Below are 18468 nucleotides of genomic sequence, written 5' to 3' on the forward strand. Positions count from 1 at the left end.
GGTCCAGCAGCGCCCTACCCCCCCCCCCCCCCTCCTTGCCGGGTTTCCAAGGTAACAGGAGGCCACGCTGAAAAAGGGAGGTGGTGGGCGCCCCGGAGCCCATCAGGGCACGAGGGCTGCAGGAGGCGTTGCGGCTGCTTCCTGGAGCCTGTGCCATGAGAGAAGCGGCGGCGGATCGTCAAAAAAGACAAGAAAAAACGAGACTGCGGGCTGCCGCCGGAGCCCAAGCCAGCGGCAGCCAAAGAAAAAAAGAAGTGGTGAAGAAATAAAAAAAAAAAAAGTTGCGGGCCACCGCCAATCCCAAGCTGGCAGTGGCTGAAGAACAAGAAAAGGTACAATGTGCGTGTGTAGCAGCTAGCCTGGGGGGGAGGGGATGCAGCTTGTGTGCGGGTACGAGACGGTGGATGGGTGCGTGTGCACGAGAGGGTGCGTGCGCACGAGAGGGTGAGGGTGCGTGCGCACGAGAGGGTGGGTGAGGGTGCGTGTGCACGAGAGGGTGCGTGCGCACGAGAGGGTGGGTGAGGGTGCGTGTGCACGAGAGGGTGCGTGCGCACGAGAGGGTGGGTGAGGGTGCGTGTGCATCACGTGTGTATGGAAGAGGGAGAGAAGTGAACGAGTGTATGTATGTATGGGTATGTGTGGAAAAGGGAGAGAGGGCGAGAGCAGGGGGCACCATCTCATCCCTTGCCTCAGGCAGCAGATTGCCTTGAGCCGCCCCTGCCAACAAGTCTACTGGCCACTGGAGTTCCACCACGTAGCCAACAAGTCTATTGCATGCGTGAAGTAAACGGACTTGATAACATTTCTCCATCTGATTTACATTTTGGTATAAGGATGTTTATTGTTTCCATAAATCTTTTTTTTTCATTTTGCATTTCACGCCAGTGGGCCTCCAGCTCCAATCCCAGACACTGCTTTTCATGAAGAGCACACGAAAGAATGATTTAATCTGAATCCACCCCCCCCACCCCCCCCCCAACTAGTTTAGTATTTCAAACTCTAGGCTTCCTCCCAACCTTACCCGAACGAGGATTTTTTCTTAGCCCACGGGTGGATCTAGTTGCTTGTCGCTCTGAGCAGCACCGCCTGGGGTTAGGAGAGGCAGAGACACAGATCCAGGATTTCTGGGTGCTCCAACCACCGACGACGGTGCAACAGGAGATGCCCTTTAGGGAAGTGTCTGATGCAATTCACACTACTTTCAGCTCAACTACAGGGCCAGATTTAAGTCTGGGGCAAAAAATGTGGGAAAAGAAAAGTCTACAACTTGCTCCGCTTCCACAGTTTTCAACCATTTCAATTTCTGCCCAAGGCTTTAACTTCCTGCAACTTAAAACACTCCCCCGCAAAAAAACAAACTGTGCAAGCAAAAACTTGACTATTGCCAGATTCTTCAATCCAGCCCTCTCAGGCAAAAGTCCTACAGCACTTACTGCAGCCCTTTCATACAACTTGAGTCAGAGGGGCCAGAGGTTTCAAAGCTGGCCAAACAAAGGGCTTGCAAGGCTTTACTCACTTCCTCAGCGCCAAACCGTAGCCTGGCTTCCATGCGCAAGACCAGAGAAGCCAGGCTCTCCAGGGCTGTGGCCACGCAGCTCAGAAATAGCGGCCGCGTAATTAAGTGCTCAGACCATCTAGCTCCAGCAAATGCCCCCGCGGGCGCCCAGCTGAGCATCGGCCCCTTTGGGGCACCTGCGCTCAAGGGTCTGGGCTTCTTTTCTCTCCGCCATCCATGAAGATCAACGTGAAACCTGAAGATCAGTTAGGACCAAAGCAATCTGTTTTTGGCAATTTGCTCATGTCTAAAACACTAGCGTCTGAGCCTCCTGATTAAAACAGCATTACAGAGTGCGGCACAGCAGGCCAGACTGACACGTGTGTGGGTGGCTGTTGCATAATCAACCGTCCTTTATCACTACAGATGGGCCATAAAAAAAAAAAAAACGCGCATGTTTGTGTTTATTCTACAATTACAGGAAGAGTCCTACAAAACTGAAAAAGCCAGAGGAACGTCAAGATTATTCTACCAGCCACCAATCCAGGCTCTCTGGACATCACACTTTCCGAACCACAGTAATCTGCTAACAGTGATGGCTGTTTTAAACCCAATAAATTACGCAGTGCTCTGATCAGGGTCCAAACACACAGAACATCTCGATTTCCTTTCTACTGAAGTTAAAGCAGCTCCGCTATGAAGACTGGGAGGCCTGGTCACGTGGCTCTTTATACAGCACCCGGCTCTCAATCATTTTTACGTCAAGTCACCAAGAGCTGGGGGTGGTGGGAAGGGTCTGGCAAATATTTTGCTGCTCAGTGGGAGAGCGGAGCAGGCGGAAGAGAAGGGTCCGGTGCCCACAACGCTCACGCTCCCCCCCGTCCCATCTTGTCTTACCCACATATACAAAAGCACTTTCCAACTTCCACTCAGCTCTTCTTCCCTGAACTTTGGAGACAACGTTGAAGGTGGTCCTGAAGTAAAAACCAAGCTTTACTCATTACAGATGTTTTGCAAAGGGTCGTGCCGACGGCCACTCAATTTCAGACTGCACAGGACGCTGGGACAACAGATTCATCTTTCAGGTCGGACACCGTCAAAAACAACAGAGAAACTCACTCCAACACTCCCCCCCGCCCGGGACTCAAACCATGCCTTTGCTTTTACGTTCAGCTTGCCACTACTTGAGAATGGTTTAAAGGGCGCCCCAGGGAAACAGAACATTTTACATTTTTTGCCACATATTTAAACAGAGTCCTTGCCAGGCTGGCCATTCAACTGCCAACACCGCTGCTTCCCCCATCCCCAATGCGCTGGGCCATATTCTTCCCATCCTACTGTTTGGTCAACCTTCAGCGAACACAGAGGAAAGAGGAAATACGTGTAACAAGGATGTGAGCTGTCATCCCGTTCCCCTCATGTCTGGGGGTCCCTTGCTAGCCACTCTACTGCCAGCAGGGGGGTCACCGCAATAGCAGCAATCGCCAGAGCTCCGGCAAGGTTCTCCCACGATTTGACAGCAGATGTGAAGGACGTGAAAAGAAGCAAGGGCAGGGGTGTTGAAGACACAGGAAATATCTAAGACACCAGAAAATTTGAAGGATATATGAAGGACATGCAATAATGAAAACATAAGGATAAGGGAGGATGGAAAAAAAGGAATGGAGAGCGAGGACAAACGAAGAGAACATCAAAACAAAAGATGAACCGAACAAAAGAAAAGCAAATACATGCAACTCAGATTGGGAAACCAAATTTGATATTTGTAAGAAAACAAGAACAAAAATATCAAAACAAGTGAATACAGCCAACAAAAAGCCAACGAATACTCCTGTTTCCAAAATGTTCTCAACAGAACTGCCCATCTGAGTGAGGTTAGAGAGAGCTATTTCTACTGCCGGACCTAAATTGTGAAACTCTCTACCCCCAGATTTAAGGTTACAAAGATTTTTTGGCTTTTAAAAAAAAAAAAAAAACAAAACTTGAAAACATGGCTTTTTAATCAGGCATTTGTACAGTTGATTTAAGGCAATATTTTATCTTATTTTTATGCTTAAGATTTTTGGGGATTTTTTTTTTTTTTTTTTTACTATTTTATGAATTTTGTATTACAACTATTTTATCTGTTAGTGTATTCATATTTATTTATTTTGATGCTACTTCTTTGTAAACCATTATGACTGGTCACAGAATGACAGTATAGAAATACAATAAATGTATATTGCACTTCTTGTAACAGAGCCTTCACTTTTAATACACTCTTTCTAAGCTATATATAGGGACCTTCATTTTCAGTTTACACCGACTTTCACCTGTAAATTCCTGGATTTTTCCAAAGATGAAAATGGATTTAAACTGATTTTTCACCCCGTTATGCGACTGGGAAGCCATTATGGCCGATGCTTCGGCTCCCGCCCTCTCTTGGAGTCAGTCACCCGGCCCAAGCACAGATGAGCAGCAGTCGTCCCCTCCCATCAGAAGCAGCTTGTGGCAGGGCTCCCTGCCTCTCCGGCTCAGCGCAGACTCAGACGTGCGGCGCTCGGGAACATGAGCCTGCTGCCGAAAATGGGAGGGAGGAGGAGCCTGGAATCATCACAGCCTGTAAGAATGAATAATGTTTTGGGGTGGGGGGGGGAGAGAAGGGAGGATTCTGCAAGGGGCGAGAAAAAGGTGAGATTCTTGGAAAGAAAGGAGACAATGAAGGAGTGGAAGGAGAGGGGATCAGGATCACCTGAAGAACCACTTGAGGGGAGGTTCTGCAGACGGGTTGGGAGGGAATGGGACAGTGGGAGGCTTCTGCCCACCAAAATAAATGCAGATATTCTCCCGGAAAAACTATGACTTTTTTTTTTTTTATACCGACTTTCTCCTGTTTTTGTTCTTGTCAAAATAAAACCTGATAAATTCTCAGGAAAAATAAAAAAATCCCGGAAAATGAAGGTCCCTAGATTTATATCAAGTGATTCCCCAACCTCATGCGTCCACTTTTGTACTAATGTTATCTATTTCATCGGTAATTTCTGTTTATGAAAATACAGAATAAAATGATGAAATCGCATGCAACTCGATTTTCTAAATAAATTCTCTCAACCATATATTCCCATGCAGCTTTTGCTAAATGCTCGCTGGTCAACATATTAGCAAGAAGGCAAACAATAATTTACTTTCTCTGACCCAGCACCTGCAAAATTATAAGAAATGACAAAACAGGGCCAAACCAGACAATAAACAGCACAAACAAGCTGTGTGCTAAGTCCTACCCTCTCTACGTTCACTGATAACAAGACAGTCTTGGACCAATAAACCAGAAAAGATCTAATTAGACACAATCAAGATAATTACAAAACTCCATTTCATCCTTCTGAACTGATATGCACAACAAACGTTTTACATAACTAAACAAGCAAAGACATTACAAAGTTATTATTTATGTCTTCATATTTTCTGACTTCCTAAACTAAAACTCGATAGAGAAGTAGGTCTGTCAAAAAGACAAAGGAATCCTGAAATGTAGCTCACATTTAGCAGGACAGCCAAGGGAAAATTCTGCACCTGCAAGATCCCACTTAAAACTGAAAAAGTACTTGATTTCCCCTTCCCCAGGACCTCAAAACATTTGGGACAGATAATTTAAGAACTCACGATCTGCTTCAATACAGTAAAACTTAGGATACTGCCACTGGATTTTTCTAAACTCCTGTGTAAGATTTAAGTCACATCAATTTAATTGTATTTTCATCCACATGTTTTTAACAGCACGACAGGAGGGGTGCCAACCCTTTCCTTAACTCTCAAGCAGATATTGCTTTAAAACTGCTGGTCCAGAGATAGCATCCCTCCTTGTAAAAGATGTCACCATGAGATTTCTCATCTTCAAGCCATTCATTTTCAGTTTTCTAGCTCCATATTTAAAGGCCTACCTCACAGCTTCGGATTCCCCATCTTCACAATATCTGCTCCCGTCCGCCCACTTTACTTTCCACATCTCTAAAACTTACTTGCACGAGATCTGTTTCCTCACACACGGCTTCCTCCAGTATCACCATCACCTTTCAAACCTCACCCAAGGTAATCTTTTGCTGGGGCTCCAAATGTGGAGACAACACTTACAGCATCCGAGTCAAGAACCTGACGGCTGCTGCACCGAAACTGCAAGACCTACAACCATTAGCCAGGATTAGCACGGCTCTCCAGCTTCAGTCGCCTCACGAGTGGTGCCAACGGTTGGCGCAGCAGTCTGTCCCCCTGGCCCGTACAAAAACCCAACGACTCAAGTACGCCGATCTACTGCTCTGACAGAGAGGTTGATGGAACTGCAGCATGGTTGGCAGAGTGGCTGCACCACTAAGTATTATAATGATCAAGGTCAGAGAAAATCCCCTGCTCCTCCCACCAGCATCTCAAAAACTGCTTCTAGCCTGCCAGGAAAGGGTATTTCTTCTGAAGGGTAAACTCCTGCTGAGGAAGAGGGCCTCAGGATGCTGGCCGTGCAGAGGCGAAGCCGGGTCCCCCAGGAGTGCGCGGGGCCTAGTAGCATAGCGAGAGGCAAAGTTTGGTTCCCCAGGACGGCACGGACATAGCAGGAGAGCAGAGGTGGAGCCGGGGAGATGTAGATTGGCATCACCCGCTGGCCCAGTTGCATTTCTTCACATATATGAAACTTGGCATACAGTGGTGAGAGTAACCTTATTGGATGAAAGGGAACACAAGAGGTTCTCTTTTTTGTATATGGTGACACCTTATGGGGCCTCATACCTCCAAGTAGTTAAATATGCTGTTTGATCTTATAGAAATGCTACTTTGGGCAGGCAGACAAAAAAAACTGGCTGAAAAATCAGACTTGATTTATGATTCAAAACTGTAGCTGAAGCCCCTGAATTAGGGGTATTTTAGGTTCCAGACTTCATCTAACTTGCAATATTAAAAAGGTTGCTAAGTGCTTTATTTTTTTTTTTTTAAATCGCTTTGAAATCCCCAAGACAAAATAAAAACTGAAAATGAGGCAGCATTCTTTTAAATTAAGACTGGGCAGACATTGGAAACCCCTTCTAAATCTTACACCCGATTGTCTGCTTTACTCTTGTTGACTAATATTCTTTTCTTTTTAACCATCGTCTTGCTTTATGAAATACGCAAAGTCTCTTGTCCTGTATGTTTGTCTTATCAGACTGTAAGCTTTTTGTAAGTTTGTACAGCGCTGCGCATGTCGTGAAGCGCTATAGGAATGTTAAGTTGAGGTAGTGGTAATAGGGGGGATCTGAGAACTGTAGTACAGGCCCTTGTTTTAAGTAGTACGGACTATTGGAGATGCCTAAGGGTTCGATTCAATTAGGGCTCAGAATGCCAACCTGGGTAAGCTGAAGGTGTTGTATTGGTTAACAGTGCAAGAAAGGATATATTTTAAAGTTTTAACGTTAGTACATAGAGCTGTTTAAACTGAAAATCAGTGCCCGATTAAGCTACGCATGACAACTCATCTACTTTGATCAAGGGCTCGGAATTTGCTGGATGTGGTCCATCCTTTAAAGGATACAAGCTACATGCAGAAAGCAAGAAACTGAGCATTTTCAATTGCTGGTCCCATTTTGTGCATGAAAGATGCAGCAGACTTTTTACCCTTTAGGAAAAGAGTCAAAGGCAATGTTGTATAAATAGGTGGATGGATAAAAGTTATATTTCTTTTAATCATTTATTTATGCTTTTTTTTAGGTTTTTCAAGTGTTGCGTTAATTATGAGTATTTATTGCAATCTGCGGTGAACTAATTTTATTGGAACGGCGGAACAAAAGTTTGATAAATACATAATCGTATATAGTCATGTAGTCTAATAAAACATACTTGTAAATACTGCCAGCCCTGTTTACAGTCCCATCTGGTTTTGGGGATTTCCTGGGGAAAAGGGAGCGGAATCCCACCTATTAACACTCTAACTAACTACTAACTCCCTCTCTTCCTTCACATCTCGAGGATGTGAAGGAAGAGAGGGAAGCTTGCGGGAAAGACTGCTACTACCTGGAGATAATGCCCTCATTCAATAGAAATACACACGGTAAATGTGACTCCGACAGTGCTCTATGCTTCAACGGCAAGAAGAAATGTGAAAAAAGGATTTGCATTCACAAAAAATGTAGGGAGTAGCTTGCTTGTTACGGCAGTTACTACCCCAAACCAAACAAGCCTGATGCTTCACTTTCAATGCATATCCAGTGTTGATCTCTGCTTCAACGGCAGGGGGAATGAAGAAAAGATGATTTTTATATTCCGACAACAACCAAGGACTGAATTCCACAGTCTAGGTAAACAAATAAGCATGGGTGTAGCTTACTTGCTACGGCGGTTACTACCCCGAAACAATTAAGCCTGATACTTCACTTTCAATACATATCCAGAGAAGCTCTCTGCTTCAATGGCAGGGGGAAATGAAGAAAAGTGGATTTATATTCAGATAACCAACAAGGACTGAATTGCACAGGCTGGGTAAACAAATAAGCGTGGGAGTAGCTTGCTTACTGCAGCGGTTACTACCCCTAACCAATTAAGCTAGATACTTCACTTAGAAGCAGCTCCAGCACTGCTCTCTACATTAATGGCAGGAGTGGAAGGGAAATAGAACCAAAAGGTTACACTAATGGTGTGGGTGGAAGGGATATAGAACCAAAAGGTTACATTAATAGCGGGGGTGGAAGGGAAATAGAACTAAAATGTTACTAAAGGCCAAGAGTAACAAATAAGTATGAGAGAGAGAGAGAGAGAGAGAGAGAGTGGAAGCTTGCTGGGCAGACTGGATGGGCCATTTGGTCTTCTTCTGCTGTCATTTCTATGTTTCTATAACACCTTCTTTCCAAGGTGGCGCAGCACCAAGCCCCGATGGGGGGCTCTTACCAGATTGGTCCTAGACCCAGGAATGCCCCTATGTAACTGGATGTGGGGCTATTTCAGTTAGAACGGTTGTTCCCTTTATCACACTACTGCAGAAGAAATCTCCTGCAATTTCAAGTAATTAGCAATTCAGTGCTTCTCAAACCAATGATTGAGAATTGTGTGGCTCTTTATAATCGGGGAGTTTTAAAAGCAACGCAGATGTTCCAGAGCCTTTTACCTCAAGGTATGCCAGTTGTAATCTGGCGGGCTCTATCTAGTTCCAAGGGACAGGTTCTCACACCAAAATCACCATCACAACATGGCACTATTAGCTCCAGTTAGCCATCTAGGCAGACAAGCCATGTTTAGGGACTTTCACCGTCAGTTTTTATTTTATCACTAAATTTCAAATTTGATGATAAAAAAGAAAATCTGTGCAAACATGACTTATCACCCAGGAAGGCATTTTTCACTGATTTTTTTTTATCGCATTGAAATCCCCATGACAAATAAAAAAAAACCTGAAAATGAAGGACCCTAGCCATATTCTAGCACCAAAAAACCCTCCACGAGGGCTGCAGCTTTGCCAAGTCACTGGCCTTTGCATGTGGCTCTCAGGGACCCCGCCTCGCCAAGACTTCTAACCAGTTCAAAAACCTAAAATCATTATGCAAGTTTACCTGGAACTCGGTCACATTGTTGCTGATCTGGTTTACGTTTGGCAAGGAACCTCCGTAATATTGAGCTTTCGACTGTGCCAGACGCAGCTGCTGCAGCTTCTGGAACTGGACCTGTCCAAAAATGAAGTAAAAAAGAAGCCATAAAGCAAGACTGCCGTGTGAGTGACCAACAGAATTCATGAGATTTATATGCAACGTAGACAGGGAAGAAAATCAAATGCTACTTCTGCACGCTACCCAAGATGGGTTGCCTTGTGTAGGGTATGAGCAGGACAAACTGCAAAGTTCTGTCAAGAAGCCAATGCACCTCTGAATGAACTTACAATTCAGAGAAGGCATGGAAGGTCTTGTGCAGGACCTCGGTGTTAACCACAACATAAAAGATTAATCCCTTGGCTTTGCCTTTTAGCAAGCAACAGGGCATTGCAAAATGCACCAAGGAAATGTTTACAACCTGAACAAAGCCACGATGAGAGCCATTTTGGCTTTTCCTATTGTTGCTTAGGCTAACATCTGAACAGCAAAGGAGCCCAGAGCCACACCTGGGCAAGGAAGAGACTCAAGTATGCCCGATTCAGCTCACAGTACAAGCTGTAATGGGAAAAACCAATATGCAAAATGCTCCTCATGGCGCTGCATCAAATATGGTTACTGAATAGCGTGGAATACCTTGCAGCACATCTACTTATGTACCTATGGGGAAAAACCTTTCAAAAACCAGGTCCTTCATCAAAAATATTTGTTAAAAACTTAACAGGGCACATATTAACCAGCTAACGATCACACAATATCTGCCTTCTCTGTGTGCCTTGACTAGACTGTAAGCTCCCTAGAACAGGGACTCTCTCTGATGCGTATCTGTACAACGCTGTGTACACCTATTAGCACAACACAAAGAAGTATAGTAAAGATACTTAAAATATGTCCGTCCTCACAGAACGTACATGCTCACACCAGAAAGTTGTAACATGATGTATATAAAGCAAATGCGTTTGTTTACTTTTAAAAAAAATCAGAGCTCTCGCCTTCTTTTAACTAAAGGATGCAGTACACATTGTAAGTCCCATTCTCGTGTAAGCAAATGACTGTCGGGAAGAGTTCGTTAAGATATGGGCAGTTTAGATTTCATCCACACCAGCTATTCACTGTAGTTCATGCCTTAGCAGAGTAATATAAGCGTGCCCGCATGTGCGTTTTTAATTCTCCAAATGGTTGTGTGTGTCCCGTGGGGGTGGAGGGGATTGGGTGGCAGAGTGTTAACACCCCTCCCCCCCCCAATATCATTCAAATTCTCAATCTTAGGCACAAGCCCAAGATGGGAAAGACATCTTAAGAACCATCAACAATGTGAATATTACCATTCTTGGGATCCACTTGGGGTAATAAAAAAAAAAAACAACCTCCTTTACCAGAGATTTACACTTATGCAAAATCTAAAAATATATTAGTACAAATTATAACCAAAGAATGGCTTCTGTTAATCACAAACCAAAGATTTGCATACAGGATGATAACTACTCTACAGCTGCATAGTGAGGGATTAAATGCACCTTCCAATTCTGTATTCTGATTTACTAAATTGAAACCCATCAGTACATGCAACTTGTGACCAAGAACCACAGTCCTGGCTGTAAGCAGCTTGTCTTATTTACTGTGATCCACTGCTCTCTCTAATTATATTTAAAAAAATTAAAACAGGGAAAAAATAGTGTTCTTTAATCATTGCAAGAGGATAAAATCTAAAGTACTTCATTAATTCTGCCTACCAAGATAACAGTTCACCTTCATTCAGTCTTCCCATTCTCTGTTTGTGGGAAAACAGCTTAGACCCTCAGTGTTTCTGCATGCAAGTGGCCTCTCTACACCTTCTACTAGAGCTACTCAGCATCCCAAGTGAAATTTCAGATGGCTTTGACCACCAGATTACCAGCTCTGAAATGAGAGGTTTCACCATCTGGGCAAACTGATTGATAAATTTCTGGGAGGCTGGAAAAGGGACATACATTTAGGAAACCACTCACCAAGGTTTATAGTAATAAAATCCCCAAAGTAATTGACCAGGGCAGGCTTCAGGCCATTGAACTCAACTGCTAGTATTGGGTTCTTGCCTTCCCATTGTCTTTTTGCATAAATCAGATATCTTTTGTCATATGCATGCCATGTTGCATAAAAAGGGAGCACGATGGACGGGACCTCCTATAAAGGCAGCCATATGTGTTAGTCACTATTATATTCCTCCTCCCCTTCTCGGCCTTTTTAAGTCCGAATACTAGTGAAGCATCTACCAAATCACTGGTTTTATAAATGTAATGCAAAATGTAGCACCAATAAAAATCAAGTCCCAAATCAAATGCAATGATATGTTATAATAAAGCATTTGATATATCAATTTAAATTAATCCAAACTTGAATGCACACAACCATCAAGCCGGCTTATTCCATAGTCATATTTAAAGGACCATCATAACACCTGCAATAAACCAATCACTGTACGGCTTATACACTCTCAGGATCATGTATAATCATCGGTCCCAGTCCTTTTAAATATGTTTGAGTGTATAAGCCGTACAATGATTGGCTTACTGCAGGTGTTAGGGTGGTCCTTTAAATACGACTAGGGAATGGCTTGATGGCTGTGCACATTCATGTAGTAGTCAGGTGATCAGTACTCCAACGGGGTAGTAAAGGGTCTACAACCAAAGCGTGCTGTGTAATGGTTGTACAATGTGCCATTTCCACTGGTAAACACAATTTTATCTGCTGTCTACTTGATTACTGTCCACGCTTTACATGGGTAGAACATCACGTGTATGTCAATAACATGCATACTTTTACCTGCATATTTTTGTAGGCACTTCCAAGACGGATTAGGTCTGGGAGGCACAGTTTTGGACATTCAAAATTATGCACATTATTTTGCTTAAAAAAATAAATAAAGTACCTGCACAAAAAGCAGGTGCAGGTATTTCCGATTATTTGGGAAGGGGGACAATAGTCACCTAATTTGGCTTTGTTAGGGCAAAACCTACAGGTAGAAACTATCCAGGGGGTTTGCCAAACCATGGGTAATTTGATTATCCACCCTTAAAAGGCTTATTCAATAAAGATGTCTTCCACAGGAAGAGAATGGAAAGTCCTTTTTGCATAAGATTAAATTGGTTTTAAATAGGAAAAAAAAAAGGAAAAGGCTGCTGCCCCCTAAAAAGGTAATGAGACCTGCTATTACCACAAAGCTTCTTGTTCCTGTTTCTATTTTCAGTTTCATTTCATACTAAAACAAAAATACTAAAGCACAATCTCTATTTGGTGGTCTATACTTTTCCACCAGAAGCCAAATACAAACAGAAAACCGACTACTTGGTGGACAGGTAGTGATCACTGAATGGTGTTTGCAGGAGGCGGCAGTTTATTACACACAGATGCAGAAATACATCTTTTGGCAAATAAATAACTATGTATGATCACGAATAAACGCTGAATGTTGGCTGGTTGAAGTAACTGCATCAAGCAGCTCTTATGTACAGCGCTGAGTAGTCTACTGGCACTACAGAAATGAATAATAGCAGTCTGACGACCGGAGAAGTCTTTGGGTTGCAGTGGTAGTAAGTTCCCTCCCCCTTGCCCGTGCGCAATAACCAGACTCCTTCCCCGATCTCAGCCCGGTCCCCGAGAAGCCCCTCCCGCCGACAGAGAGAGAGAGAGAGAGAGCGGCCGCTCACCCGGGACACGGTCAGATCCGTCATCAGCTCGTCGAAGGCCCGCGTCTCCTCGGCCTGTTTCTGGTTGTGCAAAGCGATCTTCTCGCTGAACTTACGGGGGTTCGAGCTACTCGAGCCTGGGGCTGTGGCCATGGCGCAGGCCGCGCGCCCGCGATCCTCCCGCGGAAGGCAGCGGCTCGGTGCAGAACTTCGGGCTGTCCCGGCGGGAAGGGCCGGGCCCGCTTACGCCATCATGGCAGCCAGGCCGGGGGAGCTGCTGCTGCCCCCCCTCCGGCGCCGGAGGCTCAGGCTAGCTACTAAAGAGCGGGGCACACAGCGCCGCCTCCCGGGAGCAAGCTTGGGGCCATTCGGCACGGATCTAGGACCCTCCCTCGCCGGCTGCAATCTCTGCGTAAGGCAAAGCGGATCCGAGAAGCCCCAGCTCGGACGTCAGGCAGCGCCAACCCCCAGCCCCTAGCCTGCCCGGGGTAAAGTTCTAACTCCCCGCCCTCTACTCGGCCTCTGTCCCGCCTCCCACTTCCCTCACCTCACTCACAGACCCCGCCCCCAACTTTCCCAGCCCTTCCAGGCACTGCCGCGCCCGTTACTCCTCCCTTTTATGTGTTTCCCCGCCCCCCTACTCGGCCTCTGCCCCGCCTCCCACTTCCCTCACCTCAGCCACAGACCGCCACTGCCCCGCCCCCTACGCAAGCCCCGCCCCCAGCTTTCCCAGCCCTTAGTCACGGCCGCGCACTCCTCCCTTTTATGTGCTGCCCCGCCCCCTACCCGCGCTCTGCTCCAGCTCTCCCACTCCTTTGAAGGCACTGCCACGCCTCCCTTTTATAACTTCCCCGCCCCCTATTCGAGCTTTCCCACCTCCTCACAGGCACTGCCACTCCCCCCACTCCTCCCTTTTTGAGACTTTCCCGCCCCCTACCCGGGCTCTGCCCGGCCTCCCCCGTCCTGCACCCAGGCATTGCCCCGCCCCAGAATGTTGCTGGTCAGCTTCCATATTTCTTCCCACCACCCAGTGCCGGGTGTTGCCGCCTCTGCGAGTCGCCGTTTCCCCACTGGGCCTCAGCCCCGCCCTAGGTCTGGCGTCGCTTTCCTCACCCCTGCTTCTCTTTAGCTCCTCCTAGCCCCTGCCTGTCACTGCGACGCCTCAGGTCTGGAGTCTCTTCTCCCCGCCCCGTCCCAGTGTCTCCTCCTACGCGTTCCCTTTCCAGGCCTGTCCTCTGCCCTTCCCCTCGCTGTCAGTCACTGCCTGACCCCCCGTTCCTTGTGTCTCCTGCCCCCGCCTATTTCTCTTCCTGGCCTTGGCCCGACGTCTCTTTCCCACGCCACCTCTACCACGATTTTTCAGCTGTCTCTACCGAACGAGGCTGGCCGTTTCGTCCCCGCTCTCACAGGATAGCTCCGCCCCTCCGTCTAGGAAGCGCCACCGCGCGAGACGAGCGTTGCAGCTTGGAGCGAAAGGCACGAGCTGCTGCATTAGATCCTATTGGAAAAGACGGTAGCTGGGTGGCTCAGCGGCAGGCTTTGGATTTTCGCGAAGGTTGGCGCTGCGTGCAATCGCGCCCAAGCCTTCAAACTTTCGCTCACTGCAGCTCAAGCTGCTAAATCAGCTCTTTTGGGTGTTCTCATGGGTTCAATGTAGGCACAATTGTTTCGTTTTAAAAATGAAATATAAGAGTTTCTTTGCTACAGGACTGAAGCGGTGATGACATCATCGACAAGGGCCACGGGCTTTTCCCGCCGCAGGCCCTTTAAATCTACAGGAGGGGCGGGTGCCTAAGCAGAACCCTGGTAACGGGCAGGGGCAGCAGCAACGGTGGCGTCCCAGTTGCCCCGAAGGTGAAGCCTTGTCACATTGCCTCACTACTTTCAGCTTGTCAGACAGGATCATGCCGAGGTCTTCCTTCTACTCCATGCCTATCAGTCTCTAATTCCCAAGCTTTCCCCCCCCCCCCCCCCCCCCCCCCCAAATATAGTACCTTTGGATTATTGCAACCAGAATATATGACTTTTCACCTTTTAGCACTGAATCCTACCTGTCAGTCTCCAAGTTTTCTTACATCTTTTCTCTTTCATAAGAACATAAAAATTGCTATTTGGGTCAGACCAAGGAGCCATCAAGCCTCGTATCCTATTTCCAACAGTGGCCAATCCAGGTCACAAGTACCTGGCAGGATCTCAAACAGTAAATAGATCCCATATTGCTATCACCTAGGTAGTGTTTCTTTAGGTCTGATGGTTAATAACGTGATTTTATAGACTTCTAGTATATCCCTCCTCAGCCGCTCTTCTCCAAGCTGACCTCTCCAACTACTTCAAAATACAGGCACCAGAATATTCTCAGGAACAAAAAAATATGATCACATTACTCCAACTCTCATTTCACTACACTGGCTCCCACTAAAATATAGGAAAGACTACAGTATACTATCCATATTACACAAAATAATATGAGAAACAAACTGGCTAAGTGCATCTATAAAACTCCATTCACAAAACCGAAATCTCCAGCTAACGAAGGTCTACTAAAAATTGCACTTACCTCAACTTGGAAAAGAGCCATTTTCCTAGGAAGCCCAGAACTCTGGAACACCCTCCCACCCAAACTGAGAACACAGCAAAATTTAAAAACCTTCAAAAAAGAACTAAAAACTTAGATGTTTACCAAAGCCTACCAAAACACCCAATGACTCTATGCTACAACTTCCATTGCAGAACCAATACAAAGCACGGAATTTAACCTGTACATATGTTTATAACAACTACACTAACTATGTTAACAAGCAAGTGAATTTCTGAACACTCTGTTAAACATCGAAACTTTGTAAACCGTTGTGATGGCAAAACCGAATAACGGTATATAAAACTCGATAAATAAATAAATGGCTGCATATATGGGCTGCGCCCACGCAGCGTGGATTTTAAAAAACTGCAACGTACACAAGTATATACTGGTGCACATGTCAAAAATAAGAGAGTGGGGCATGGACAGAGCAGGGGCATTTCTAGGATGGGGCCAACAGTTATGCAGGTAACTATTTTAAAACTAGAAACCGTGGCGTGTATTGGCTTATCTGCCTAACTTTACTGCTGCTCCCGATGAGGAGCAGGTCTGTAGATATTGTTTGAAGGCTTACAGGACAGGGTGAGGGGTCTGGGTCATCTGGGCAAAGTGCAGAATGAATATATATACATACATACATACATACACACACATTCAGCAATATATATATATATATATATATATATATATATATATATATATATATATATATATATATATATATATATATTATATGTGCTTTTCACACTTCAAAACAGATTGCATTCAGTTACTGTGGGTATTACCCTATCCCCAGAGGCCTTACACAAAGGTAGAACTGGTGCTAGTATAAAGCCACAGTCTACATCTTTCCTTGGCACACAGGGGGGTCCACTTTAAGTGAATGTATGGACATCAGCACCACTGGTTCTTCATTTATTGAAATGCAGGGATTTTAAGCCATATACATGTTGAAATAAATCAGCATAGCAAATTAAACTCATACAAATTATCAAATGAACAATTAACTGGTGGGTAAAAAGGCAAGCAACCAAAACCTCAGCGTAGAGACACTGAGTTCTTTCTACCACAGATTCCCAACTCTTCACAAAAAAAAGAGGAAACCATTTTTAAAATTAAAAAACAAAACTTTTTCTGCTAAATATTGCTTTTCACTTGAAATATTGTCTTACTTAACTTGTTTTTGCTTGTAATCTAGCTTTGAGAAGTATTTTTATAAATCATTGCACGATTTGACCTTCTCTTCTGCTGAAAGACATTTGTGGCCAAAGTGACTACTGTAGCTGCTGGGTTTTTTTTTTTACCTGGAGCACAGGGCACTGTCCTTGGAAAGCAGTTGTAATTTTGGTGGTTTGCTTTACAGCTACTGTCCAGGCTGCCATTCACCATAAAAGATCTCATGGGCAAACTCTAGAAGCCTAAAAAATACAGACTCTTTGATATCAAAGACATTACAGATAGTGTCTCCAAGAAATAAATTGTCTCTACCCATTCAAAATGTTACTGTTGATCTGTTTTAGACATGGTCCCTACTTATATTTAAAGGTAGTCTTGAGTAACGAGTTAGAGAATGTCAAACATGACAACTTTTCAGTTTTAAGCTATTTTGTTCTCCATTAAAACTCAAGGTAACACCCAAGACTTTCAAGTTGCCCCTGCTGGGTCATGAGGAAGGTCCCTGCTTCCAACCCCAAACTGGGTCTTCCCCTCTCGGAGTCAGCGTTCACAACCTCTGGAGGGAAAGGGGTCATAGTTATCACTCAAGGGTAACACCATGATTGCATGGCTCTGGAAGGAGCCCTGATGCATGGCCCCTTGCCAAATAACCCTTGCTGCGATGACAAGGTATGGTGTGGTTAGGGGGGAGTGGAAGAGACGGCCATGAATGAAGGCTCATGGCATCAGATTCCAGCCTTGGTGCCAGCTGAGCTGGAAATACAAAGGAGCACAAGGAACTGATAAAAAAAAACCCCCAAAAACTAGTATTTCTTTTCAACTCAATTCAATGCAATGTCACAGTTAATAAACATGTGGATAAAGGTGAATCTGTAGATGTAGTATACTTGGATTTTCAGAAGGCGTTTGACAAAGTTCCTCATGAGAGGCTTCTAGGAAAAGTAAAAAGTCATGGGATAGGTGGCGATGTCCTTTCGTGGATTGCAAACTGGCTAAAAGACAGGAAACAGAGAGTAGGATTAAATGGGCAATTTTCTCAGTGGAAGGGAGTGGACAGTGGAGTGCCTCAGGGATCTGTATTGGGACCCTTACTGTTCAATATATTTATAAATGATCTGGAAAGAAATACGACGAGTGAGATAATCAAATTTGCAGATGACACAAAATTGTTCAGAGTAGTTAAATCACAAGCAGATTGTGATAAATTGCAGGAAGACCTTGTGAGACTGGAAAATTGGGCATCCAAATGGCAGATGAAATTTAATGTGGATAAGTGCAAGGTGATGCATATAGGGAAAAATAACCCATGCTATAATTACACGATGTTGGGTTCCATATTAGGTGCTACAACCCAAGAAAGAGCTCTAGGTGTCATAGTGGATAACACATTGAAATCGTTGGTTCAGTGTGCTGCGGCAGTCAAAAAAGCAAACAGAATGTTGGGAATTATTAGAAAAGGAATGGTGAATAAAACGGAAAATGTCATAATGCCTCTGTATCGCTCCATGGTGAGACCGCACCTTAAATACCGAGTACAATTCTGGTCGCCGCATCTCCAAAAAGATATAATTGTGATGGAGAAGGTACAGAGCAGGGCTACCAAAATGATAAGGGGGAATGGAACAGCTCCCCTATGAGGAAAGACTACAGAGGTTAGGACTTTTCAGCTTGGAGAAGAGAAGGCTGAGGGGGGATATGATAGAGATGTTTAAAATTATGAGAGGTCTAGAACGGGTAGATGTGAATCGGTTATTTACTCTTTCGGATAATAGAAAGACTAGGGGGGCACTCCATGAAGTTAGCATGGGGCACATTTAAAACTAATCGGAGAAAGTTCTTTTTTACTCAACGCACAATTAAACTCTGGAATTTGTTGCCAGAGAATGTGGTTAGTGCAGTTAATATAGCTGTATTTAAAAAAGGATTGGATAAGTTCTTGGAGGAGAAGTCGATTACCTGCTATTAAGTTCACTTAGAGAA

At 44.9% G+C, this 18468-nt stretch overlaps 1 protein-coding gene across 3 annotated transcripts in view; it reads right to left on the reverse strand.

The window, feature by feature from the left end:
- CRTC3 (CREB regulated transcription coactivator 3) overlaps window positions 1-13257 on the reverse strand; it is a 99164-nt gene extending 85907 nt beyond the window's left edge. For 2 of the 3 annotated variants that reach the window (XM_029574372.1, XM_029574373.1), the window contains exons 1-2: window positions 12756-13257; window positions 9037-9147 (exon numbers count right to left, since the gene is read on the reverse strand). In XM_029574372.1, the coding sequence (XP_029430232.1) occupies window positions 9037-9147; window positions 12756-12887 (243 nt within the window). In that variant the 5' untranslated portion in view covers window positions 12888-13257. The remainder of the gene's footprint in view (window positions 1-9036; window positions 9148-12755) is intronic. The other variant, XM_029574371.1, reaches the window with a different exon arrangement.
- Window positions 13258-18468: the final 5211 nt, after the last annotated feature.

The sequence above is a fragment of the Rhinatrema bivittatum genome, chromosome 13 (genome assembly GCF_901001135.1).
Source record: "Rhinatrema bivittatum chromosome 13, aRhiBiv1.1, whole genome shotgun sequence".
NCBI classification, from domain to species: Eukaryota; Metazoa; Chordata; class Amphibia; order Gymnophiona; family Rhinatrematidae; genus Rhinatrema; species Rhinatrema bivittatum.